Source organism: Erpetoichthys calabaricus, chromosome 17 (genome assembly GCF_900747795.2).
Source record: "Erpetoichthys calabaricus chromosome 17, fErpCal1.3, whole genome shotgun sequence".
Lineage (NCBI taxonomy): Eukaryota > Metazoa > Chordata > Cladistia > Polypteriformes > Polypteridae > Erpetoichthys > Erpetoichthys calabaricus.
The window spans coordinates 12,511,060-12,527,664 of NC_041410.2; the positions used below are offsets into that span (position 1 = coordinate 12,511,060).

At 43.0% G+C, this 16,605-nt stretch overlaps 1 protein-coding gene and 1 long non-coding RNA gene across 3 annotated transcripts in view; one reads left to right on the top strand and one right to left on the bottom strand.

The window, feature by feature from the left end:
- The window catches only part of LOC127526167 (uncharacterized), a 368,097-nt gene that overhangs the window by 302,382 nt on the left and 49,110 nt on the right, over positions 1-16,605 (bottom strand). The gene's annotated exons all lie outside the window — the stretch shown is intronic.
- fbn1 (fibrillin 1) overlaps positions 1-16,605 on the top strand; it is a 311,649-nt gene that overhangs the window by 235,226 nt on the left and 59,818 nt on the right. For both annotated transcript variants that reach the window (XM_051920648.1, XM_051920647.1), the window contains exons 41-45: positions 3,779-3,901; positions 7,097-7,255; positions 9,118-9,186; positions 12,549-12,674; positions 12,844-12,966. In XM_051920648.1, the coding sequence (XP_051776608.1) occupies positions 3,779-3,901; positions 7,097-7,255; positions 9,118-9,186; positions 12,549-12,674; positions 12,844-12,966 (600 nt within the window). The remainder of the gene's footprint in view (positions 1-3,778; positions 3,902-7,096; positions 7,256-9,117; positions 9,187-12,548; positions 12,675-12,843; positions 12,967-16,605) is intronic.

Sequence of the window (16,605 nt, forward strand, 5' to 3'; positions counted from 1 at the left end):
CACATGGCACTGTGAACAATTCTCAGCTAATAAAATACAAGTCTACATGATACTAATTACTGAATACAGAACTGGCACACATACAGTGCATCCGGAAAGTATTCCCAGTGCATCACTTTTTCCACATTTTGTTATGTTACAGCCTTATTCCAAAATGGATTAAATTCATTTTTTTCCTCAGAATTCTACACACAACACCCCATAATGACAACGTGAAAAAAGTTTACTTGAGGTTTTTGCAGATTTATTGAAAATAAAAAAATTGAGAAAGCACATGTCCATAAGTATTCACAGCCTTTGCCATGAAGCTCCAAATTGAGCTCAGGTCCATCCTGTTTCCCCTGATCATCCTTGAGATGTTTCTGCAGCTTCATTGGAGTCCACCTGTGGTAAATTCAGTTGATTGGACATGATTTGGAAAGGCACACACCTGTCTATAGAAGGTCCCACAGTTGACAGTTCATGTCAGAGCACAAACCAAGCATGAAGTCAAAGGAATTGTCTGTAGACCTCCGAGACAGGATTGTCTCGAGGCACAAATCTGGGGAAGGTTACAGAAAAATTTCTGCTGCTTTGAAGGTCCCAATGAGCACAGTGGCCTCCATCATCCGTAAGTGGAAGAAGTTCGAAACCACCAGGACTCTTCCTAGAGCTGGCCGGCCATCTAAACTGAGCGGTCAGGGGAGAAGGGCCTTAGTCAGGGAGGTGACCAAGAACCTGATGGTCACTCAGTCAGAGCTCCAGAGGTCCTCTGTGGAGAGAGGAGAACCTTCCAGAAGGACAACCATCTCTGCAGCAATCCACCAATCAGGCCTGTATGGTAGAGTGGCCAGACGGAAGCCACTCCTTAGTAAAAGGCACATGGCAGCCCGCCTGGAGTTTGCCAAAAGGCACCTGAAGGACTCTCAGACCATGAGAAAGAAAATTCTCTGGTCTGATGAGACAAAGATTGAACTCTTTGGTGTGAATGCCAGGCGTCACGTTTGGAGGAAACCAGGCACCGCTCATCACCAGGCCAATACCATCCCTACAGTGACGCATGGTGGTGGCAGCATCATGCTGTGGGGATGTTTTTCAGCAGCAGGGACTGGGAGACTAGTCAGGATAAAGGGAAAGATGACTGCAGCAATGTACAGAGACATCCTGGATGAAAACCTGCTCCAGAGCGCTCTTGACCTCAGACTGGGGCGACGGTTCATCTTTCAGCAGGACAACGACCCTAAGCACACAGCCAAGATATCAAAGGAGTGGCTTCAGGACAACTCTGTGAATGTCCTTGAGTGGCCCAGCCAGAGCCCAGACTTGAATCCGATTGAACATCTCTGGAGAGATCTTAAAATGGCTGTGCACTGACGCTTCCCATCCAACCTGATGGAGCTTGAGAGGTGCTGCAAAGAGGAATGGGTGAAACTGGCCAAGGATAGGTGTGCCAAGCTTGTGGCATCAAATTCAAAAAGACTTGAGGCTGTAATTGCTGGCAAAGGAGCATCAACAAAGTATTGAGCAAAGGCTGTGAATACTTATGGACATGGGATTTCTCAGTTTTTTAATTTTTAATAAATTTGCAAAAACCTCAAGTAAACTTTTTTCATGTTGTCATTATGGGGTGTTGTGTGTAGAATTCAATGTGGAAAAAGTGATGCGCTGTGAATACTTTCACTGTGCACTGTATATAAATGGAGATTTGTTAAAAACGCACAGAGAACAAGGTGGGACTGATTACACACAAATTGAAACCAACAACATCTGCCCGTTAGTTAACTGCTGAACTATGGCCAGTTGACAATGGAGGATGTTAAAATCATACAAGAGAAGTCAAAAACAAAGTCGTCATCCTGGAGGACTCAGCCAACTGGCCTCCTACCCGCTCCCGAGTTTTTCTATAGTGGAATCTGTGCTGGCCGTCCAGTCTGATGAGAGAATCCTTCCACCCGATGATTCTGACGCTCCTTTATCTGAGATGCAGAAGATCAGGCTGGCAGTAGAGAAGTGGCATCAAATGCCACATCGAGATACCGAGAAGAGAAACAGAATATTGGAGGGTTAGTTATGCTTTATAAACATTGTGATACATATATATGACTAACAGAGGTGCTGTAAGCCCAGCTAGCCAGCAGCTCTAGTCAGGGTATGCCAGACTAAAGTCGTGAGTCTTCAGCCTGATTTAAAAGCTGAGACTGAAGGGGCACCTCTTATATTAGCAGGTAGATTATTCCACAGCCTCATGGCGCTGTAAGTAAAAGCTCAACCCCCCCACTATTATTTAATGAATCCTTGGAATCTTAAGCAGGCTGGCATCTTGAGATATTAATGTGTGCTTTGGATAAGCTCAGATAAATAAGCAGGGCCTCGGCCATTTAAGGCTTTATAAGTTAAAAGGAGGATTTTGAAATCAGCCCTAAATTTCCCTGGAAGCCAGTGTAAGGACTTGAGGACAGGGGTTATGTGTTCGTATTTTCTTGTTCTTGCAGCAGCATTTGGAATTCACTGAATGCTGCCTAAAGAACAATTTGAGCAGCCAGTGAATAATGCACTGCAGTAGTCAATCCTACTAGAAGTAAATTTATGAATTAATTTATCAGTATCCTGCATATTTAGATAATGTCTTAATTTTCCAACATTTTTAAAATGGAAAAAACATGTTTTGAAAAATTTTGTAATGTGTGTTTTGCATGACGCGCTTGTGTCAAGACAACTCCTGAATTATGTGCTGATTCTGTAAAACTAATTGGGATTCCAACCGAGTTAAAGAGTAAAAGGATGTCATTGTGATCAGCATCAGTCCCTCCAATAGCTAACATTTCTGCTTTTTCTGCATTCAGAGACAACCATCCAAGTACAGGGCTAAAGTGCAGTTCAATTCAGTTTGTTCATATTGAGTGCACTTCCACTTACGAGTCCAGGGCACGATATCATTATTATTAACACGGTGGGAACAAAGAACTGTGACAGCAAAACAGAGAAACATCATGAAATGTGTTTATTCCTGCTTGTACATTGTGGCCTCTAGGGGGCGTATCTGAGTCCCAAACCCCTGACCCAACTGAAACACAACAGTCACGGGTTCAAATAAAGTGCTTTTATTTGCAAAAGTACCTCAACGGGTTTCTTCTCACTCCATTGAGCGCCGCACAGCACAACAGAATCCTCCATTTCTTTCTCCTTCCACTCTTCTTCCTCCAGGCAAGGGTTGTCCTCCTCCTCCTCTTCCTCCTCCTCCTGACTCTGACACGCCACCCGAGGAGAGGTGGCCCTTTTTATTTTGTACCCTGGAGTATTTGGTGCCACGACATTGCATGGCAGACGCCTCTCAAAGCAGGGACAATTCTCTCTTAGAATTAGCACCCATGGCACCCAACAGGGTTGCCCAAAGGGACTACTGTTCCCAGCATACCCTGTGGGTTTATGTATGGGTGCAGCAGTCCAGGAACGCTGCCACCTAGTGCATCGGGGAAGTATACAGTTTTGGATGGCTGTCTCCCCCCGATGCACCTATTTTATCCAGGAACAGGAGTGCCATCTATCCCGGGTGGGATGCCACCTCTTAATACAGCACACTGCATGTCACATATGTTATTAGGGCTTAACCTAGAAAGTTGTAAGGTCCTCTTGGGATTCTTGACCCAAACTTGATTGGTCATCTCCAGGGACAGCCTGCTTCTGTGAAAGACGTTAAAGTAAGAAGAACGTTGTGACCACCAGGGGAGGTTTTTCACTAAAGAAGGTAATTCCTGCATATCACCACTGGCTAATCGTTGTATTCGCTGTGTCATTTCAGATGTTAATGAGTGCGAGGCACCTGGCATATGTGGTCCTGGAAGATGTTACAACACAATTGGCAACTACACCTGCATATGTCCACCCGATTACATGCAAGTCAATGGAGGAAACAACTGCATGGGTAAGCACTTTACGGCACCCTGAGTCTCCGAAAGCTAGAAGCTCAGAGGCCAATCGGGTGTTTACATTTGAGAGTCGCAGCAAAGGTCTACATACTGGAATTGGTCTAAATTATATAGAGCCGTCCATCGTCTAGTATGGGGCTGCAGGAAGCCAAAGACTTTCCAGACTTATCCAATGAAAAGCAGGTGCCAAACCTAATGGGATATCAGGCCATCTGTAGCACATTTACACACACAAGTGGCAGGGCTGCAGAAGTCACTTAGCCTTGAGCCTTGCATCTGAAAAATCCACTCCATGCTAGTTGTGCATATGGGGGTGACAGTCTTTCAAGTTTCACTTCATTTCCTTAGCTTATAACTTTACTCAGCTAAAAAATTTATAGATCTTGGTTACCTGATCATTTTGTCTTTGTATCATTGCAAATTTTAATCTATGACTCCTCAGGTCAATTGAGACCACCAGTCATACATCACATGCAATCAGTTGAGAGGACATTCAAAGTCCCAGAGATGAAGGAGGCTGCTGGAAGACTTCACAACCAGTGGTTATCACTCTTGGGATCCAAGAACCAGGGCTGGCACTCGGCTTTAGGGAGGCCTCAGTGGGACTTTCATTTGGCCTCCCCATCCCCAGGCAGTGCAATTAGTGTTCAAATGCCTTTTAAAAATCAACATTGTAATATTACAATACACAAGAACCATATTTAAATATATATCTGTGCTCCCCGTCTGAGACAAGATGAAATCTATGTGATCAATGCGGACCTCTGCATACTCTGCATTAACATTTGCAGTGCACCATCTATTGTATTTTGTAATGTATGTAGTAATAAACTGCATTCCAACAGATAAAATGCATTGCATTGTTTCATTCCAACAAATGGTGCATCACAAAGTAATGATATGCATTACATTATTCATTCCAGCAGATGGTGCATCTCAAACATTTCTAAAAAATGAAATGCATTGCATTTTTAATTCCAACAGATGGTGCATCACAAAGTAATGAAATGCATCAAATTATTCATTCCAACAGATGGTGCATCACTAAGTAATGAAATGCATCGCATTATTCATTCCAGCAGATGGTGCATCACAAATATGTATAAGTAATGAAATGTATTGCCCCTGCCCAGGATTGGTTCCCTGCCTTGCGCCCTGTGTTGGCTGGTATTGGCTCCAGCAGACCCCCGTGACCCTGTGTTCGGATTCAGTGGGTTGGATAATGGATGGATGGATGGAAATGCATTGCATTTTTCATTCCAACAGATGGTGCATCACAAACATTTATAGGTAATGAAATGCATCACATTATTCATTCCAGCAGATGGTGCATCACAAAGTAATGAAATTCATTGCATTATTCATTCCAACAGGTGGTGCATCACAAAGTAATGAAATGCATCGCATTATTCATTCCAACAGATGGTGCATCACAAAGTAATGAAATGCATCAAATTATTACAACAGATGGTGCATCACTAAGTAATGAAATGCATCGCATTATTCATTCCAGCAGATGGTGCATCACAAATATGTATAAGTAATGAAATGCATTGCCCCTGCCCGGGATTGGTTCCCTGCCTTGCGCCCTGTGTTGGCTGGTATTGGCTCCAGCAGACCCCCGTGACCCTGTGTTCGGATTTAGCGGGTTGGATAATGGATAGATGGATGGAAATGCATTGCATTTTTCATTCCAACAGATGGTGCATCACAAACATTTATAGGTAATGAAATGCATCACATTATTCATTCCAACAGGTGGTGCATCACAAAGTAATGAAATGCATCGCATTATTCATTCCAGCAGATGGTGCACCACAAAGTAATGAAATGCATCGCATTATTCATTCCAACAGGTGGTGCATCACAAAGTAATGCAACAGGATAGACACACAGATACTCAGACACACAGACAGACATTTGTCCTTTTATTAAGGTGGAAAAAAATACATATACAGTATGCATATATACACATACATGCATACTATACATACACAGTGGATTACGAAATTAATCAGACCTGTTCACTTTCTGCACACTTTATTGTGTTGTAGATTTAGACAAATTTAGACAAATTAAAAATCGCTCATTCCTAGAAGTATTCAGACCCTTTCCTGTGACACTTCCAAACTGTGGTCAGTTTGCATTAATTCTCCTTGAGACGTTTCCAGACCTCGGTTGGAGTCCACCTGTGGCAAACTGAATTGATTGGACATCATTTAGAAAGCCACTTGTGTGGATGTGTATAGAGGGTCCCACAATTCACACTGCATGTCAGGACAAAAACCGAGCCATGAAGTCCAAGGAACGCTCCGTAGACCCCCACTGTCAAATTGTGGGGAGGCAGAGATCAAGGCAAGGAGGTCAAACCTTTTCAAAAGCGTGGAGCGTTCCCAGGAGCACAGTGACCTCAGTAATTGTGAAACAGAAGATGTTTGGAACTACTGAGACCCTTCCTAGAGTTGGCCATCCGGCTAAACCGAGTAACCACACAAGAAGGGTTCTGGTCAAGGAGGTGACCGAGAACCCAATAGTCACTCTAACAATGGTCCTCTGATAAGATGGGAGAGCCTGTTTGAAGGGCTCCATCAATCAGGTGCATATATATAACTGAATCTGTCAAATAGGCATTTGAAAGATTTTGACAGCAAAAAGATTCTCTGATCTGATGAGACAAAGATTGAACTCTTTGGACAGAACTCCCAGCAGCACCACGTCTGGTGAAGACCAGGCCCTGCTTACCACCTGCCTCGTGCCATCCCTACAGACAGATGCCCCCTTAGATGGCTACAAGCCAAAGGAAAGCGATAACAAAATACAAGGTCAAGGTGGACCGAGGGAATTACGGTGGGAGAAAGGCTGTGGACCAGGTAGCTCCGTCTCTATCAAAGTCTGACTCTACCATGAACGATGACTTCCGGTATTGGGCAGGAGAGGCAGGACTTTTACAAAGTCCTGGAAGTGACATCAGAGGTCCTCCATTCAAGGTTTATAGAGGGAAAGGCAGCCAATGAGTGTGTCCGACCACACTACTTCGGTGTCTCTGCGCTGATCCCGTCAAACATCCCCTGATCGCGTGAGGCTGACATCATATATAGAGGGTATACATAACCCAAGCATCTTATATACAGCGTATCTTAAACGAGACTTTAATGTGACTTTAATTGTATTTTTTTTTTTTGAATGAACAGACATGAGAAAAAGTATGTGCTATAGAGACTACCATTCAGACAACGGAACTTGTAACGATGAGCTGCCGTTCAACGTCACCAAGAAAATATGCTGCTGCTCTTACAATGTCGGAAGAGCCTGGAATAAACCGTGCGAGCAGTGTCCACTGCCTGGAACCAGTAAGTACAAGCAATGCTCTTGGGAGTAGGGTGGAGGGTCCAGATTCTCAATTACACCTTAGTGGCTGGTTCACACCTCACGATTTTAGCCTCAATTGTCTTACCGCATACCAGCTTTCAAAATCTGCAGAAAAATGAGAGAAATCCGTAGTCACGCTCATCCCTAACGTTGCTTAATGCATGAGCTGTTCGGGAATGCACCCTAACACAGTCTTTGAGTCGTTGTGGACGACACAGCATCTTGTAGAATTTCATATTATCCCCTGAAAAATCTGGTTGTCACGATCTGGTGTTTGGTTTAACATTTTTTACTGACTCGTTGGTCTCAAAAAATGGTTGGCACATCATTTTGGAAACCTCCGAAACTAGTGGTTGTGTTTATTTCAACACATTTTTAACATCTCTAATAGTGCCGTTTTGTTTTTTATCATGGGCATTGTCATTTCTGAGACCTTTGTTGATAGCGATTTCTATGACAGGGAGTGTGCAAAGTACCGTATATACTCGTGTATAAGTTAGGTCTTGAAACACGGAAAATCAATTATAAAATCAGACCCCGAATTGTACGCCCGTTCAAAAATGCGACCCTTAAATTTTTTATTTTTACATCTTCTCGCCGCCTCCAATCTCGCACCAGTTTCTCAGACGCATTGAATTTTGCTGCAGCAGCGTAGTTACCAATTTCTTTTGCCACTAATTTAAAACCAGTTTCATGTTTTCTTCTGATCATAGATAAGGGGTGTTCTTATGATAAAGTTGTATGAGGGTGTGAGATACAAAAAACACAAATCAGTGCAAACGTCGCTTCGGAAAAGTTTGGGTATCACTGTGTGGTCACGTAGGCACAATAAATGGAAATAAAAGGCCGTGTGCTCCGTGGTTACTCTCTCAGGTGGGCATATCCCTGAGATAGCATATCGTAATCTCTTGGACTAATAGTGGGAGTTTTCCGCATTCGACTTATACGACCATCATTATAAAATCTAACATTTCCAACCAATTGTTTGGTGAACAAAGTCACAGGTGAGCACAGCATATTGGGAAATTTCGTTGATCAGCACCACCATGAGCTGAAGCATAAATCTTAATAACGTTTAGGATGTATCTAAAATATTGGAACAGCTTAGCTATTGTTGATGGACCGAACGGTCTCCGCTTCTCATGTTAATTGTGACGTTCATCTCTGTTAGAACATGCAAAGTGTCCAGGATTATCGTGAGCGATAAAGACTAGGAGATGAACACAATGGCAAGAATCACAGTCAGAAAAGGCAAGTGCAGGAGAGAAATACCAGGAAGTGAAATGAAACCGAGCCACCAAGTGAAAGAGTAGAGAGTTCAAAACCCGACACAACGCTGCTTGGTAATAAGACAGCATAACGAATGAAAGATTTTTGACTCCATCAAGGGACCACCTGAATGCACATTTATACGTAGGCGCTGCGTGATGTCACTAGCACGACGATGCTGTCACATGACCAACACCAACACGCTTCTGTGAATAATGAAAATCCGCACAATGCAAAAAAATGACTTCTTTAATTGAATTCAAAATGCAAAAAAAGACATCAGAATACGATTCTTCATGTGTAAAAACCTCAGTTAACACAAAAATACGTGAATAGAAAGTGCGTGTAAATTACAATCTGTACCCGATCGTGTTCAACATGCGCCACTCTGACAACAAGACAATGAAAAGAAAGAACGTTCTGCGAAGTGCGCGGCGTGGCCACTTTGGGGTTTTTGAAAGTCGGGTTGTGTGAACTTGCCCTTCTCTACTTCACTCTGCCTTCAAACCTCCCAACAGCAGGTACCAGGAAAAGCAGTTTACGACATCACAACTCTTTGGTTTTGTTTTCCCAGATGAGTTTACAATCCTTTGTGGAAGTTCAAGACCAGGATTTGTCATTGGAATCACAGGGGTACCTGAAGGTAAAGTCTTCACCTTTCTCGGGGGGGTGGGGGGTGTTCTTTATAGCTGGTGCCATCAATCAGGTGACGCCAGAAGAACACAGTTTAGGGGCTAACAAGATTACTTTAGCTCATGAGGCATCTAAGACGTGCTGACATGCAGAGAGGTTTGTGTATCGATATTATACTATGAATTAAGCAAATGACTTAAAGTTAAATGATGAGCTCGACTTCTTCACCAGCCTCATGATTGATGCATTGGTTGCGGTTTAAGGTTGCTTAACAGAAAACACCACAGGTTGGTCAGATCACTTAACTGGCGTTTCCCTGCTCTGTTTTTCAGTCAGGCATACCTTTGGTGATTCTACAGTTATTTTACCAGTTATAGAGTCAGGTAGGGGAGCCTGCACTGGTACAGCGCGTTGCCGCACCCACCACACAACGAAACAGCTCAGGATCCCAGTTGGCAACTCCTCAGGTCCAGTCCCACCCCCTGGAATTGACCCTCTATCTGCCACAGCTAGATGTTACGTGGGCGTCCCCTTGGCCTGGTCCAGCCACTCGGGCCCTCAACAATGAGCTTGATCACCCTCGGGTAATCACGCAACATGGCCATAGTGCTGTGACTGACGTTCCCTCACCATGCAGGTCATGTGCTTCATTCGGGACTCCGTGAGCAACACAAAGTCAAACCAGTGGGACCCACCAAAGAGACAGCGCACAGAAGGAGTCCAGTCTCAGCCTCAGGTCACTGGATAACGTCCATGTGTCACAAACAGGGGGCACCAGGACTCTAAAGACTTGGACCTACGTCCTTGTGCTGAGATATCAGGAGCACCACACACCCCTTTCCAGCGACCTCATGACCACCCCCCATGCTCTCCCAATCCGTCTACTGACTGATCACCAGATACATGTCATGAGGACTGATTGAGATCATTTATGTTAGGTAGAATGTCTAGAGGGGACTGGGTGGTCTTGTGGCCTGGACCCCCTGCAGAGTTTGTTTTTTTCTTCAGCCGTCTAGAGTTTTTTTTTGTTTTTTCTGTCCTCCCTGGCCAACAGACCTTATTTTTATTCTGTGTTAATTAGTATCACCTAATTTTATTTTCTCTTTCTTCATTCTGTAAAATACCTTGAGCTCCATCATTTGTATGAAAATGTGTTATAGAAATAAATATTATTGCCGTCGCTGCCGAGGTCAGTAAACTTCTCGACGAGGTCGACACTCTCTGCGCAGATAGACACACTGCTGATGGCCGTGTCCAAGAGGTCACTGTAAGAGCCATTTGCTAGTTACTTAAGTTATATAAATGTTTTACTAAATATTAGTGCATAATCTATGAGAGGTGGAGTGGTGGCTCTGAGGCTAAGGATCTGCACTGGCATCCCGAAGGTTGCCGTTTCGAATCCCCGTCACTGCCAAAAGAGATGCTACTCTGTTGGGCCATTGAGCAAGGCCATTAACCTTCAATTGCTCCAGGGGCGCTGTACAATGGCTGACCCTGCGCTCTGACTCCAAGGGGTATGCGAAAAACCAAGTAATTTCCTTCGGGATTAATAAAGTATAATAAATAAAAAAAAATATAACCCCTATAAGTTGAATTGAATTGGCATATTCTAACTCTTTCTAGCCTCTCTGACTAAACATTATTCTCAGTTAGTGATTAGCCTTGCCATGTGTAAGGCGTAGAGGGCACATGGTTTTAAACTGGGCCTTGCGTGCCAAGTAACATGAAAGACAAAGCACTTAACAGAAAGTGCTGCGCCGTACGTTTAAAGTGTACAGATGAAGAAGTAAAGAATCTTTAAGTATAGAAACAACTAAAGTTTTACAAGAAAAGCGAAGTTTAGAGAAGATACATCCATCCATTATCCAGCTCACTATATCCTAACATAGTTGTCACGGGGGTCTGCTGGAGCCAATCCCAGCCAACACAGGGCACAAGGCAGGAAACAAACCCCGGGTAGGGCGCCAGCTCACCGCAGGGCGCGTGGCTGCAATAAGCTTCAATAACTTTAAACATTAGATACAATTATTTCATAATTTTGAGAAAACAAGATCTTTTGTTTTATCGAGATCTCAATAAAATTATTCCGCTGTCTCGAGAAAACAACTAAAAAAAATAACGATATTGCACGTCTCCTCTCGGCTTCAGATTATTTTATAAAAATGTATATATGAATTTATGATGATCTATCTATCTATCTATCTATCTATCTATCTATCTATCTATCTATCTATCTATCTATCTATCTATCTATCTATCTATCTATCTATCATATAGTGCCTTTCATATCTATCTATCTATCTATCTATCTATCTATCTATCTATCTATCTATCTATCTATCTATCATATAGTGCCTTTCATATCTATCTATCTATCTTTCTATCTATCTATCTATTATATAGTGCCTTTCATATCTATCTATCTATCTATCTATCTATCTATCTATCTATCTATCTATCTATCTATCTATCTATCATATAGTGCCTTTCATATCTATCTATCTATCTTTCTATCTATCTATCTATTATATAGTGCCTTTCATATCTATCTATCTATCTATCTATCTATCTATCTATCTATCTATCGATCTATCTATCTATCTATCTATCTATCTATCTATCTATCTATCTATCTATCTATCTATCTATCTATCTTTGATCACATTCATATTACGTTGTGAATTTGTGATGCTGGGGCTGCTATATCCTAACACAGGGTCACAGGGGCGCAAGTCAGGAACAAATCCCGGGCACGGTGCCAACCCACCGCAGGACACACACAAACACACCACACACTAGGGACAATTTAGAATTGCCAATGCACCTGAGAAGATACATTTTTCTCATTTTTTGCCTTTTATTCTACGTATGTAATAACCTTTTTTCTTGTGTGGACTGTTTGCTTTGAATTTTCACTAAATATTTTAAAACACACTTTTGTTCTGAGAGATTTCTTTCGGCACGCGTTTTACCCATGCTTGAACTCGCCTTACACTCCTGCGGCTTACAGTCACTAAAGGCCTAGCTCTTGGTTTTTATCAGGGCCCTCAGACTCCTTGCTCAGTCTCAGTTGTAGAGTAAGGTATTGTAATCAGTCGTGTTACTATTTTGTTAATGGAGTACTGCACTGTGATTAGTGATGTAACAGCCATAGTGACAGATTGAGCAGTTAGCAGTGAACCCCACAGATTTGGTCAGCACAGGCCTGAAGAGCTCAAGGAATCTTAAGTAACGATTTTTTATATAGATAACCACCATTATATGCAAGAAATGGTTAAAAGTCACATTGTTACACATTTAAAGAGTTTGACATTTGAACGTTTAACTTCACAGTCGTCCAGCTCGGTATTAAAGACGACTCTTGTTTGACAGATATCGATGAATGCAGAGACATCCATGGACTGTGTGAGTTTGGCCTTTGCATCAATATGATCGGCAGCTTCATGTGCGAATGTCCATTAGGCTTCCTCTACAACGACAAGCTCCTCATCTGTGAAGGTATGGTCTCCAAAACGGAAATGAAGCCTCATTTAACTTTTATGATGATGAGATTACAGTAAACGGCAAAGCAAAACCTGACCGGAGATTTGTGGAGTCCGCCCATGGACGGGACCTCCAAAACAGCCGTTTCCAAACTCTGACCTTTGACCTTTCTTTTCTGTGACAGACATCGATGAATGCCAGAATGGGCCGGTGTGTCAAAGAAATGCAGTCTGTACCAACATCCCAGGCAGCTACCGCTGTGAATGCAAGCCCGGTTACAGATTCACCCCAACGGGACAGTGTGTCGGTAAGTTGTGATTTGAGCGAATACTTTTGTTAGCCTTTCACAAGCGTTCTCTTTCTTCTTGTAATGTCATCAAGCTTATTTCTTACTTTGTTGTCTGTGGTGAGATGTATGTATATATATATATATATATATATATATATATATATATATATATATATATATATATATATATATATACTGTAAAAGAAAAACTCAGACAGTATAAAGGTTTGGGGTTTTCCGGCCCTGTATACTATAACAATCAATATTTTCCAAAAAAATGATTCTGTTCAATATTGGCATACCTAAGACAGCCGCCAAGATGGCGGAGTGGGGAACATTTATGAAGAGGGACCGGAAATAGGTGAATGGAATGCTGGAAAGGAACCGTGATGGATGCTGGGATTGTTAATGTCATCGGGAAGCGACAGAGGGAAGGCAGAAGTGTCGGTGTGTTTTCAGGTATTCTTGGCCGATTCATGGCAGCGGTGCGTCTTTCTTTCTGCAGAAAATAAAGAGAGAGAGGTTAGTACCCCGCCATTCCCTTCTGGCATGCAGTTTCACGTTACATTTTGGGTCGTTATGTGGCTCCCTAAGTGCGCGTGCATGACAATATATATATATATATACAGTATATATGTATATATATCTATATATATAATTCACTAAGCCCATGACAAGCAAGACGCACGCAAGACAGAGCCACACCCACCAACAATTCACTAAGCAGCCGACCATGGCCCACACGACAGAGACCATAGGATATGCCCGCCAACTCTAACCCTCCTCCCGAGTCCAGCCTTCGCTCTCGAGGCACGCAGCACCTCACCAAACACCGCCTCAGTCGCTTTCGTCTCTGCTACAGTCCACATGCACCTCTGAGCCACGTTGACTTTTCATTGTTCTTTTTGGTTCCGGCTGCATGCATGTACTTACACTGACGACAAACATGACAGCTCTTCCTCACGAACAAGATTTCGCAAGACGGGAAAAACAGAACACCTGTAACATTACCTTCACATTGTTTTCCTTTTGTTTCTGATCCCGTTCAACAACTATGGGCGACATCGACTTCTCAACTGTGACTCCGGTACGCGAGCTATATTAAGTGTCACCAACGAAGATTCGCTACACCTTAATGAACAGGTACTGAAACTTATCCCTACCGACGAAGTAACTTTCACCGGTGTTGCCTCCATCATCACAGACGATCCCGCAGATCAAGTTTCATTCCCCAAAGAATTTCTTAGCAGTCTTACTCCCACTGGCATGCCTCCGCATAAACTCAAACTTAAAATTGGTTCAGTCGTCATGCTTCTCAGAAACCTCATGCCAGCAAGAAGTCTCTGTAAAGGCACTAGACGGACTGTTACCAGCATTCACCGCAATGTACTGGGGTGTAAAACTGTCGCAGCTGCTACCTCACAAACTGTCCTTATTCCCCGGATTTCCCTGACCCCATCAGATTCAAATTTGCCTTTTACTTTTACACGCAGACAATTTCCTGTTAGATTAGCCTTTGCAATGACAATTAATAAGGCACAGGGACAAACTTTCAAAACGATATGCCTGTATCAGCCAAAACCAGTTTTCAGTCACGGACAATTGTATGTCGCTCTCTCCAGAGTTCCATCTTTTCATTCACTCACAGTCGTATCCTCAAATCCACCCCATTTGGACAACTGTGTCTTTCAGGAAGTGTTCACCCATCAATACATAATTATGCAGCGGGTTGGCTAGTGTGTATATATATATATATATATATATATATATATATATATATATATATATATATATATATATATATATATATTGTGGAATACAGCTCGGACACAGACAGGTGGACACCGATGGTTCACCCAACACACATTTAATCATAATTTACTATTTACAATAAGTGCAGCACAACCCCAAAACTCCCCCAAAGTCCAGGCCTCACGATGCCTCTCTCCCTTTTCAGGCCGCCTCTTCTCCTGTCTACTCGAGCTCTGTCCTTCTCCTCTCCCGACTCCAGTTCCCGAATGGAGGGCGCCTTTTATCATCACCCGGATGTGTTCCAGGTGCCTACCCGACAATCTTCCGCCGGCACTCCCCAGTGTGACGGAAGTACCGGCTGCGCACCCTGAAGCACTCCGGGTGTCCCTGGTCTTCCTTCCCCGGAAGGTGAAAGTGCTGAGGGCCAGGGATCCTCAGGCATTGGGGTGCCCCCTGGCGGTGACCACAGGCCCCTATAGGTTTGAGCTTCCATGCTCAGTTCCTGTGGTCCCCAAAGCCACCAGGCTGGTCGCCCCCTCGTGGTCTGAAGGAGGCGCAGTCCCTCCTTGGGTCCTTCTGGGCATCCTGGCTGGGTGCCACCCCCAGCTTGCCACAATATATATATATATATATATATATATATATATATATATATATATATATATATATATATAAATAATATATATATGTGTATGTGTGTGTATGTATATATGTATGTATGTATATATATATGTATATATGTATATATATACATATATGTATAAATTGTATATAATTAGATAATAAGCACTACAGTTCCCATGATGCTTTCAGACAGGACATACAGGAACTGTGGGAGTGATAGGTGATTATGGGAGTGGTTGGTTTGAGTAATTAAAACGTGCTTTGCATTCAGTAACCCATTTGGAGTCTTGACTTTTTTTAATCAAGTAAGACCGAGGTGGCATGACATTGTCCAAAGGAAACATTATATTCTTATGAACGTGATAAATCCCAAATCTCCAGACTGTACGATCTCAGTAGACATGTCTTAGGCTGGCGTCACACCACCCGACTTCGAGTTGTAGTGCATGTCACACTTAACGATGGCAGTTGAGGATGGCCAGAAGTCCCATGGCATGATGAATTACAACTCTCTCTCACACAACCTCTCAGGTCGGCTTTCATATTTCTTACTGCACCACGAGAGTATCTTCAGGTCGTCATCGTCAATGTGAAGCACACCAAAATGAAGATGAGCCACCGACCAGACATTTGTGTTGCCACCCAAAGCTCGTCAAGTCTCTCCTGTGTTAGCTCCATTTTCCTTCATTTCCTGAAGTCCCCATTGCTCTTCTCTGTTTTTTCCTGTCCTTGTAGACTCTCGCTCTTCACCGTCGCTATAGTTTCCTTTGTCCACCCAGCTGAGTGCTCATTGCTTCTCAGCTCTGCCAAACACATGATCAGCAGCCTATCACTTATACCAGAGTCAGGCTTGTTTGATGTCATCGTGACTAGTCCTAGAGCGCTATGACAAAGTGACCGAGGATGTTACTCTACACGTGTTGGGTCATGGGGGTACGTTGCGACTGCCTCTGACTTGCTCAGAGTATGTAAATAAAGCGTGCAACTACAAATGGCTGGAACAATTGTGTCACGTGACACCTGGGTGCCCGCAGATGGCATCACGGTCTTTGATAGTCATGTCCAAGGATGAGCCGGGCAATGAGGACACATTGGTGTAACGTGCTTAGTGCTTTTATTTTCACAAAGACCTCCAAATCAAAAAAACAGAGTGAAGTGCACTTCTTGAAATGAATAATTAGATAATCCATGTAGCGTTGTCCATCTTAAATGGATAAAATGAACAATAAATAACCCAAGAAACCAATTAAAATCCATATGTCGCGTAAGTCGTGCCTTTTT